Source organism: Barbus barbus (genome assembly GCF_936440315.1).
Source record: "Barbus barbus genome assembly, chromosome: 42".
In the NCBI taxonomy this organism is placed as follows: Eukaryota; Metazoa; Chordata; class Actinopteri; order Cypriniformes; family Cyprinidae; genus Barbus; species Barbus barbus.
Window position 1 is genome coordinate 8,774,578 of NC_136720.1, and position 11,486 is coordinate 8,786,063.

The 11,486-nt window shown below is 35.3% G+C and overlaps 1 protein-coding gene across 1 annotated transcript in view; it reads right to left on the reverse strand.

Annotated features, from left to right (window-relative positions):
- Positions 1 to 154: 154 nt before the first annotated feature.
- LOC306861095 (methionine aminopeptidase 2-like) overlaps positions 155 to 11,486 on the reverse strand; it is a 14,554-nt gene continuing 3,222 nt past the window's right edge. The window contains exons 3-11 of the mRNA XM_079403177.1: positions 9,915 to 9,971; positions 7,871 to 7,973; positions 6,993 to 7,154; positions 6,578 to 6,759; positions 5,264 to 5,358; positions 5,091 to 5,187; positions 4,915 to 5,018; positions 1,857 to 1,972; positions 155 to 833 (exon numbers count right to left, since the gene is read on the reverse strand). Coding sequence (XP_079259303.1) covers positions 581 to 833; positions 1,857 to 1,972; positions 4,915 to 5,018; positions 5,091 to 5,187; positions 5,264 to 5,358; positions 6,578 to 6,759; positions 6,993 to 7,154; positions 7,871 to 7,973; positions 9,915 to 9,971 — 1,169 coding nt within the window. The 3' untranslated portion in view covers positions 155 to 580. The remainder of the gene's footprint in view (positions 834 to 1,856; positions 1,973 to 4,914; positions 5,019 to 5,090; positions 5,188 to 5,263; positions 5,359 to 6,577; positions 6,760 to 6,992; positions 7,155 to 7,870; positions 7,974 to 9,914; positions 9,972 to 11,486) is intronic.

The window sequence follows — 11,486 nt, forward strand, 5'->3', positions numbered from 1 at the left end:
TTTGAGCATTATGTCCGCTACTATTTGAATATGATTTCAGTTTCAAAGTTTGTACTCTTAATAAACCGCATATTCTAATTGCTAATTTCAGGAATAATAATCATGCCATTGGCTGCAATGAAAGATTTAACCTGTAAAGAACTACAAACACTTTGAAGTATTGTACAATTTATTTAGTCCTTTTTTTTTTTTTTTTATAATTCAGGGAGTTCAAAATGTAATAGGTACTAGATGAGACAGCCATTTGATATACAAATACCAAAAAAACTGTAAAAGCTGTGCGCATTACGGATTTATTTCCTGATGAATTTGTTTCAGTGGCGTGTAAAGCCAAGCAGCCATACTCTTTACATTCTCTCATTCACTACACGAGTATAAATGAGTATAAAGTCTTTATCTCGCTCACTTCGGGCACTGACTCGTACCCATGCATAGTATTTTCATGCCTTACTTAATGTTGAGTATATGCTGTACGTTCACAGCAGCATTTCCTTAACAGCAGTTCGGGTTTTAAACTAGTTTATTATTGCCTATATGTATGTTTTTGCATGGGACTGGCGTGTGAGTGTTTATGTACGTCTCAGTAGTCGTCTCCGCGGCTCACGACTTCCTTGCACGTAGGTCTGAGCAGGATGGTGTGTTCAAACTGAGCTGTGTACGAGCCCTTGGCGTCACAGAGAGGGGGGTAGGGGTCAATGATGCCCAGGTCACACAGGTTCTTCAGGGCCATGAGGTACTTGCTTTCACCCAAACGGTCGAGCCAGCGGCGACAGAACGCAAGGGTGCCGAAGTTCTCGTTCACAACGTTTAGCAAGTGCTTTGCCCTGGTCAGCCTGAAGTTCATTAAAAAAAAGCATACTAATTTTTTAGAAATCATTCTCATATAATAGTCACATTCTGTGCAGATTATTTCGTAAAAACCGAAATGAATATTATAAATTGCTGCATTTTACTAAATGCATAAAATTTGTAAATTGTTCAGAAAATTGTCAAATGCAATGACAGCATTCAGTGTAAATAGTTTGCAAAAGCATTCTTGCATAAACCGCAGTGTTTAATGCAAACATTGTTCGTAAACCTAAAAGTGTTGTGTAAATAGCAGCAAGAAGTTAAGTTCAACTGCATAAATGTAAAATGTGTGAATGCACGCAGTGCGTACATTTTATAAATGTACGTATCTGTCGCATTCAATGCATAAATTTTTTGCAAAACCTAAAAACATTCTTGCGTATAATGCATTAATCGTTTATAAACAATGCATACATGTAAAACGAGTAAATGCATACAATGCGTTAATTATTAATAAATCATTCTTATGAAATTGTCGCATTCAGTGGGAAAATGTTTTTGCGAACAGTTCTCACATATAAAGCACAAGTTATTCGTAAGCCTAAAGTTGTGTAAATATCATGCTGAATGCATTCATGTAAAATGTGTCAATGCACACAATGCATAAATTATTAATAAAGCCACCCTTACGAAATTATCTGATTTTAATGCATAAATTGTTTGCCATACCTAAAAACATTCTTGCATTTAATGCATAAAAATATAAATGCATACAATGCGTGAATTAATAATAAAACCATTCTTAGGAAATTGTTGCATTCAACGAGTAAATGTTTTCAGTTCTTGCGAACAATTTTCACATATCATGCATAAAACTGTTATATAAATACCTGCATTGTGGCAAAAAAAAATATGTAAATGCAAACAACTCAAAAATTATTAATAAAACCATACTTATGAATTTGTCGCATTCAATGCATAAATTGTCAAAAGACAAAACAGATCTTATAGAAATGCTAAATGTGCTAATTTAAATGCATGAATGGCTGATTATCATTGGCTCTTACCTGATTGGCACATGTCCAACATCAAAGTTCTTCATGTAATGTGAGCAGTCCATGTCATCATGGACCACTCCTTTACCAGTGCTGCCGAATGTCTCGATAGCGTACACCTCTCCCTCCTGGATGTGAATAGAAATTAATAGAGAGGCAGTTAACATATTATTCCATAGACATTAACATTACTGTAGTATATTCCCATTTTAGTCTTTCAACAATTTAAACATCTTGAGTTTCGCAGAAAGTATAATTATAATGTGTACAGAAATTAAACAACTTGCGCAATTAGCTTTTTAACACTGCAGTAAGCAATGACGGTATGCTAGTCATTTGTATCCTACTGTACACAAATAATCTTGTATACAAAGTAGTATAAATACTGCCCGTTTTTACTGTAACTGAAGTATACTACATTGTCACTTGATCTCATGTCATAAATAAAAATGGCTGTTTTATTGCAGTTTTGTGTTGTAAAAATGACATTATGATCACGATAGATATAAAAAATTGCAGCTGATTTTACTTACTAATATTGCTTTACCGTTTAAAAAAGCTAAACATGAATTCCAACGCAAAGCTTCAATTTTAATGGTGAAAGAGGCAAGTAGATAAACATTTAATATTTGACATTTTACGACAGAAATGTACGGAAGCGTATTGCATTCACTTGAGGAAAAAAAATCTACTCTGTTTTTCTGAATTAACGACTTAATTATCTCAGAATTACGAGAATTTTTAATGAAAAAAAACGTTTTTGCTCTGTTTTTCTGAATTAATGACTTAATTATCTCGTAATTCTGAGATAACTCGTTAATTCAGAAAAACAGAGCAAAAACTTTTTTTCATGAAAAATTCTCGTAATTCTGAGATAATTAACTCGTTAATTCAGAAAAACAGAGCAAAAACTTTTTTTCATGAAAAATTATCTCGTAATTCTGAGATAATTAACTCGTTAATTCAGAAAAACAGAGCAAAAACTTTTTTTCATGAAAAATTCTCGTAATTCTGAGATAATTAACTCGTTAATTCAGAAAAACAGAGCAAAAACTTTTTTTCATGAAACATTCTCGTAATTCTGAGATAATTAACTCGTTAATTCAGAAAAACAGAGCAAAAACTTTTTTTCATGAAAAATGATCTCGTAATTCTGAGATAATTAACTCGTTAATTCAGAAAAACAGAGCAAAAACTTTTTTTCATGAAAAATTCTTGTAATTCTGAGATAATTAACTCGTTAATTCAGAAAAACAGAGCAAAAACTTTTTTTCATGAAAAAAAATTATCAGATAACTCGTTAATTCAGAAAAACAGAGCAAAAACTTTTTTTCATGAAAAATGATCTCGTAATTCTGAGATAATTAACTCGTTAATTCAGAAAAACAGAGCAAAAACTTTTTTTCATGAAAAATTCTTGTAATTCTGAGATAATTAACTCGTTAATTCAGAAAAACAGAGCAAAAACTTTTTTTCATGAAAAATTATCTTGTAATTCTGAGATAATTAACTCGTTAATTCAGAAAAACAGAGCAAAAACTTTTTTTCCATGAAAAATTATCTCGTAATTCTGAGATAATTAACTCGTTAATTCAGAAAAACAGAGCAAAAACTTTTTTTCATGAAAAATTATCTTGTAATTCTGAGATAATTAACTCGTTAATTCAGAAAAACAGAGCAAAAACTTTTTTTCATGAAAAATTCTCGTAATTCTGAGATAATTAACGCGTTAATTCAGAAAAACAGAGCAAAAACTTTTTTTCATGAAAAATTATCTCGTAATTCTGAGATAATTAACTCGTTAATTCAGAAAAACAGAGCAAAAACTTTTTTTCATGAAACATTCTCGTAATTCTGAGATAATTAACTCGTTAATTCAGAAAAACAGAGCAAAAACTTTTTTTCATGAAAAATGATCTCGTAATTCTGAGATAATTAACTCGTTAATTCAGAAAAACAGAGCAAAAACTTTTTTTCATGAAAAATTCTTGTAATTCTGAGATAATTAACTCGTTAATTCAGAAAAACAGAGCAAAAACTTTTTTTCATGAAAAATTATCTTGTAATTCTGAGATAATTAACTCGTTAATTCAGAAAAACAGAGCAAAAACTTTTTTTCCATGAAAAATTATCTCGTAATTCTGAGATAATTAACTCGTTAATTCAGAAAAACAGAGCAAAAACTTTTTTTCCATGAAAAATTCTCGTAATTCTGAGATAATTAACTCGTTAATTCAGAAAAACAGAGCAAAAACTTTTTTTCCATGAAAAATTATCTCGTAATTCTGAGATAATTAAGTCGTTAATTCAGAAAAACAGAGTAGATTTTTTTTCCTCAAGTGAATGCAATACGCTTCCGTAGAAATGGTAAACGACCAACAGTAATATCTAGTGCAAACCACTCTACTTTGTTAATTTTTGCCATTTTGAATAGAAAATATGGTAACGCTTTATTTTAAGGTCTAATTCTCACTATTAACCATTTGCTTATTAGCATGCATATTAATAGCATATTGGCTGTTTATTAGTACTTATTAACGCTTATTCTGCATGACCATATTCTAGATCCCTTAACCTGACCCAATGCCTAAACTTAACAACTACTTTACTAACTATTAATAATCAGCAAATTAGAGTTCATTGAAGGAAAACTCTTAGTTAATAGTGAATATGTGTTCCCTCTACCTCGTTCTGAAGTGTTTCTAAAATACATGCCATGATTCATAACGAATGTGACTAATCAAGAAACATTAGACATACGTTTTAAGGATCATGTCAAATTTCAAGACATGGTTACAGCCTTGTTCCGGTTAATATGTGAAAGGTCAAGGTGAGTGCATTGTATTATGGGATACAGTTTTCCATGCAGTATGACTCCACACTGCAGAAATAGTAAGAGGAGTAATCTAGTACGCTAAATTGAAACGTACACCTTCGAGATTAGAGAAAGGTGTGAAGTTCCATGCATACTGCGCAAAGTATACATGCTGCATAAATAGTAAGAGTAGTGTGCTATTCCAGACACCTTCAAGGCAACATAAAATGATATGACATCAACAAACACACACACCTCCATTCTGGTGGCTTCTCCTCCCTTCACTATAGGCACTGTTTTACCACCATGTATCCGATACTGACCAATAGAGTGTCCGTTCAGATTCCGAATAGGTTTGACTGAGGAAATACACACAAAATGAGGTGCATTAAATTAGTATTAAAATTGGCCATAATTTACTTCATCAATACCTTGATACGTTTTGCCATCTATTTCAACCTCGTACGACTCCATCACTTCCTGTATTGATTCTCCAACATCGCAAAGACGTACATCTATACCTGCACACTGTGGAAAGAGAAAATGTTATTTCCACAAACACACACACAATAATCATTATCATGTCAATCGCACACACACTCACCTTGATGCCCGTGTTGGTAGCATCTCTCACAGCCTCGAGCAAGCCGTCATACTTTGGATTGAAGGTGACAGTGAAGGCACAGTCAATGATCCTGCCTAAAACACACACAGTACATTTTTATTCAATAAAAATATTCTTCTTCTACTTTTTATTATTATTAGTAGTAGTAAAAATTACGATAAACATACTTAAAGGGTTAGTTCACCCAAAAATTAAAATTAGCCCATGTTTTACTCACCCTCAAGGTATGCTAGATGTAAATTACTTTCTTCTTTCAGACGAATCCAATCGGAGTTATATTAAAATTATTCTTGCTCTTCCAAGCGTTAGAATGGGAGTAGGCAGGTGTTTTTGTTCAACAGTCCAAAAGTAGTCAAATAAAGTGCGTGCATGCATATTAAAACCAGTAGCATGCGGTGCTGTTTTAAAATGAGGAGCCAGTTAAATATATATATATATGAATTCATGTCCCTGATAAACTGTTTACACTAAGTGCAAATTTTCTATTTATACTACTTTTTGCAAATAGTGGCAATTATCTGCACCTCAGTATTGTAGTACATTATAAAACAGTATGCAATAATAACATATTGAGTGTAAATTATCATTTTAATTCAAATTATTAAATGGATGCTGTCTTATTGTGACAATAAATCCCTCCCTACACCTACCCGATACTTTAAGTTTAACTTTTAGATTAAAAAATGCAGTTCGGCAAAATGCGGATTCGAACCCAGGTAGATCGCGTCACAAACGACTTCATCACATACTTCACCTTCAGCACCACTGAAGCTGTTATTGAATCATAGTCTTCTGTAAAAATCACACTTTGGTGGGCGGAGTTAGTGTAAATAACCTCTGTCACAAGGTGGCCTATATGCACTTGTGAACAGACTCCGTTTTTTATTTGTGAACTGATGTTCAGCTGTTCTTTTTAAGTCAACTTATTTTCGGGTCATCATCATAAAAGCCCTGTCACAAATATTGTCACAAGCACGAAGATTAGGAGAAGTGAGAAAAAAGTATAACATTTTAAATATGGATTCTCTACAGGAAGTCTTTATTCACCCCCCCGGAGCTGTGTGAGGCATGTTTTATTATGGATGCGCGCACTTTATTTGACTTCTTTTGGGATTTTTTATATAACTCCGATTGGATTTGTCTGAAAGAGGAAAGTCATATACACCTAGGATGCCTTGAGGGTGAGTAAAACATGGGCTAATTTTCATTTTTGGGTGAACTAATCCTATATTATTATCAATGGTATGTCAGCCAGACCACTTTTTTAAATCAAAGTGACGCCCCTAACCATACCATTGATGTGTGTGCCGAAATCAATCTTGCACACATCGTTGTATTGGAGGACAGTAGGGTCTCCAGCGTTTGGTGTGTAGTGAGCAGCACAGTTATTCAGCGAGCACCCGGTAGGAAACGCCAGCCCTGCGTTCAAACCGTTCTCTTTGATCAGCTTCCTACTGCAGTCCTCCAGACGCTCACTGACAAAACACGAAAATAGGATGTGTTATGAGCTGCCAACTATGACCCATGTCATTATTATCAAAAACAACTGGCAAATTTGGACACTTGGGCTTGATTTCTTTTAAGAAAAGCATCGTTTCAACTGATATTTATCAGGTTGGGGAAGTTACATTTTTGTATTTTATCAACCAATTTATATTTAGTTTTTTACACTGCAGGTTTACAGATATCAAAGTCATAATGGGCTCACCAGATGTCAATCATAGTCATTCCAGGTTTGATCCAGCTCCTTATATATTGCCGCACCTGCCGATGGGCTTCGGCTGCCTCCCGGAAGTCATTCCACATCTCCTCATTGGCTTTATCCATCACTTGTTTCTCCTCATTGCTCATTCTCCAAGCGGCGCTACGCCTGAGAGGTCCAAAAACACTTTATGATGTAGCAAGTACATTTATTTACCTTGAGAATAACCATCATATAAACACTGTCAGAGATAGACCTTCTTCTTGATGTTTCTTCAAGCCATTATTTGGATTGGAAAAGTCTTATAAAGTCTCATATGGTGTATTTGATTAGCTGGAGTAAAATTAAATGGCTCATTTTTGTGGATGTGCTATTAAATGTTGCACCAGGCTATTAAATAGAAAGAGAAATAATAGTATAAATGTTTAAATGGAAAATAAAAACTAGTGTATGTAATTAAGAACAATATAGATTACATTAAAAATTTATTATAAAAAGTAAAAGAAAAATAAATATAATACAAAAAATCTGTTGAGATATTAGTTTAACATTTGGCTAATCAGGTTAAACTTATAGCTGATTGGTTGTACCTCCTCAGATGGTTTAAGTTAAGCCAAAGTAAGGCCATAAATGCCTTCGAAGACAAGATGATGTAAGGAAGTTTAAGTTTATGAGCGGTTCCTCGCACACACAACGTTCACAACTATTTTTGGAGTACTTTAGGCGCAAGGGAACATGAGTGACCTCTATGTCAGTAGTGTCAGCGATATAATATTACACAGAGCACAGGGTAATACGAGGTAGAGCAGTCCGTATAAAGTACAAGGTGACCTGAGGGGGCGGTAAAGAGTGTATTCACATTGAGAAAAGACTAAATATCTTACCCATCCTGTGATGGAGGGTATTCACACTCCTGACCAACAGGAAACACACCGCTGGGGTACAGGTCACAGATGGGGATGGATGGAGGGTCCGTTTGGGTTTTGGCTAGAGGAGATATCAATGTGAAAACAACATCATCAAATGCATTTAATGGCATAGTTCACTCTCAATTCATTGTAAACCAGTATGAATTTTATCCGTGGATTGTGGAATATTTTGCAGAATGTTCATGCTGCCCTTTTCCAAACAATGTAAAGCGTTAGCCAGCTGAAAATGCCAGGCGCTCTGCTGAAAACGCATCCCTGTGAGTGCTTGAGAGCACTTCTGCGGTGCAGATTTGTTTTTTAAGTTGAGACGCTTTGGTTGCAATAATACGGAATATCCACGAAAGTATGAATAGTATCTGATTTCGCAGCCAGTGTATTTCTAAATATAAAAATGTCGACACAATGTGAAGTACGTCTTCTGGCCCTTGTATTAAATGCGTTTGCTCTTTATTGTCGTCGGTTGCTGTTATACAAGCAGGATTTGGCGATTGGTCGATGTGGTATTTGTCCCGCCCCTCGTCCACTGTGATTGGGCAGCTGGGATGAACGCTGCGTTTTCCCCCAAGCTGAACCAAAAAAAATAAATTGGCAAGTATGCAGCGTTCAAAACAAATGACATAAATGCTTAGCGCCTCGTCACACTCCTGGCGTTCTAAAAACAAACACTGCGCTCCCATTGAAAACAAACATATGCTAGCCTCAAGAAAAAACTACTTTGGTGGACACGGCCTAAAGAAAGCTCTCTGTTTGGATAGCATGTAGCCATCATGAGGCCATTCTCACACACACACTTTTTCTTTAGTAAATTGAAAAATTAATCTATTTTTCATACTGTAAATTAAAATGCCATACTGGCTTAAGGCTGGAATACACTACATGACTTTTGCCCAGATTTTCATTCTGGAAGAATCTACGCTAGTTGCTGAAAGTCCGAACCAGTCTCCAGACTTTGGCCAGTCAGAGTTCATGAGTATGAGCACAGATTGCAATTGTTTTTAGCTTTAGACTATGATTCCATCCAAATGGAGTATATCAAACATGCTTGATGTTTTGAGCTGACTTTAGAATACATATTGCTTTCATTCGTCTTAGTCAGCAAGTGTATGCCAAGTGTTTAAAAATACTTTTCAGTCTGTATTCCAGCCTTTATCCAGAATATGCCTAAATTTGAGATCAAGAGTTCCAAAAATGCCATTTAGGTAAGCAGTGCGCTAAAATTTGAGACGAAGATGGCAGCTCACTAATTTTAGAGATTATTATTATATTAGAATATGCGGTTTTGGTATATATTTTGCATTCTAATATTTGCTGTATGTTTTTGTTCCAGATCTAATATGATGATGTATTTGTTTGCGCATATGTAGTCATGTGGACTAATTTATTCATTTTATAATAGAGTGAACATTTTTGCTTCTGCTTTTTCTTTTGTGCATGAATGAAGCAAGATTGAAAATGAGTGTGAATACATTTTCTTTCACTTTTCAGAGAAAATATTTGACCATATGAAGACCTGTCAGTTAGCTGTCAATGGAAAAATTGACTGATAACATCAGTTTTTCATGTTGACTTGAACATTCTATGTTATGATTCGAATAAATATCTGTTAAATAATGACAAAATATTTGGTGACCTACTCAAAATCCTCTGTTGAAATAAGGTCTGCACTGCAGAATTTTCCCAAAGGCACAGCGATTTGGCGTTTCGCCAGTCTGCTGCATTGGCAGTCAAACGCTCTCCCTGCTCCCTTCACACACACACACACACACACATGCACGCACCTCACCGAATCGTACCGAGGTCCCCGTACCGTCACACACTCAATATGATACGGTCCCGTCCACACAGATAACTGATTACTACTCATTTCTCTTCAGAGGTCATTATCTAAGATCTTGTCCAATCAGCAAAGAGCAAGGGCATTTTGACAACCAATGAGCTCTGCTCTGACTCTGGTCCTGCAGGGAACACAATGTACGAAGAGATGAGAAAAGAAACTTACTTCCTTTCTTCTTCTTTGTCTTCTTTTTCCCAGAGATGTTGTCAGCTTCCTCACCGTCTGTGATGTGTAATTAAAGTGAGAATATATACACTGCACACTATACATACATGCATATATATATATATATATTTGTGCTGTCCAAAAAATTAATGTTGCATCCAAAATAAAAGTATTTCTTTACATAATTTATGTGTGTACTGTGTGTGTGTGTGCGTGTGTGTGTGTGTGTTTGTGTGTGTATACAGTGCCCTCCATAAGTATTGGAACAGTAAAGACAAAATTGCTCTGTTGGCTGTGGAGTCAAGACATTTACAAATATGATTAAAAGATGAATATGAGACAAAACTACAGAATGTCACATTTTATTATTAGCTGTTTCAACACATATATGTTTTACCAGCTAAGAAGTTCAGCACTTTTAGAGTTTCATCGCTCTATCTGATGTGAGCATAAGTATTGGATCAGTTGCCTCACAGGTCTCTCTAAGTGATCAGCTGTGTCCTGTTGCATTAATTCTTCAGATATTAAAAGCAGGGAATGTGTCGTATCAGTTATATCCATTACTTCTGTATTCTGAATCCAGCATTCGATGATGACACACACAAACCAGGATGAAGATGAGGGAGCTGACTTTGAGAGAAAAGCAAGCAATTTGGATGCTAAAAGAAAAGAGGGAAGTCAATTAGAGCTCTAGCATGGATAAATCAAGAGTTTGGAAACCACCAGCGACACCAGCATCCAACAACGACCTGATCGACTGAGAAAACAACAGTAGTTGATGACAGACAAATCATAAAAGCTGTGAAAATGAATCCTAAAAGACGTGTCTGTAAAATCACCAACAACTTCCAGAAAGCTGGGGTGATGCTCTGATGAACCTTTATCTAAGTGATGGGAAAGCAAAAATGTGGAGAAAAAAAGGGAACTGCAATGATCCCAAGCATACAGCCTCATCTGTAAAGCATGGTGGAGGTGGTGTCATGGCATGGGCATGCATGACTGCCTCTGGAACAGGCCCTCTCAACTTTACTGATGACTTAATGTATGATGACAGTAGCAGAATTAATTTGGAAGGGTACAAAACCATCTTGCCTACCAATATTCAAGAAAATGCCACCAGATTCATTGGGAAGTGCTTCATATTGCATCAGGACAATGACCCAAAACACCCTGCCAGTTCATTCAAGGAATTTATAAGGGCAAAGAAATGGAAAGTCTTAGATTGCCCAAATCAATCTCCAGATTTAAATCCAATTGAACGTGAATTTCACCAGCTGAAAAGGAAAGTAAAGGCAAAAACTCCCCAAAACAAGCAACAATTGGAATTGGCTGCATTAAAGGCTGGGAAAAGCATTTCAAAGGATGAGACCAAGAGTCTGGTGATGTCTATGGGTCACAGACTCACTGCTGTGATTGTGTGCAAGGGATCTGCAACTAAATAATAGCTTTTAATCTTTTATATCTGCCTTATATTCAACTGTCCCAGTACTTCTGCTCACATCAATGAGTGGGATGAACTCTAAAAGTGCTGTTATTTTTATTTGGTAAAACATATATGTGTTGAAACGGCTA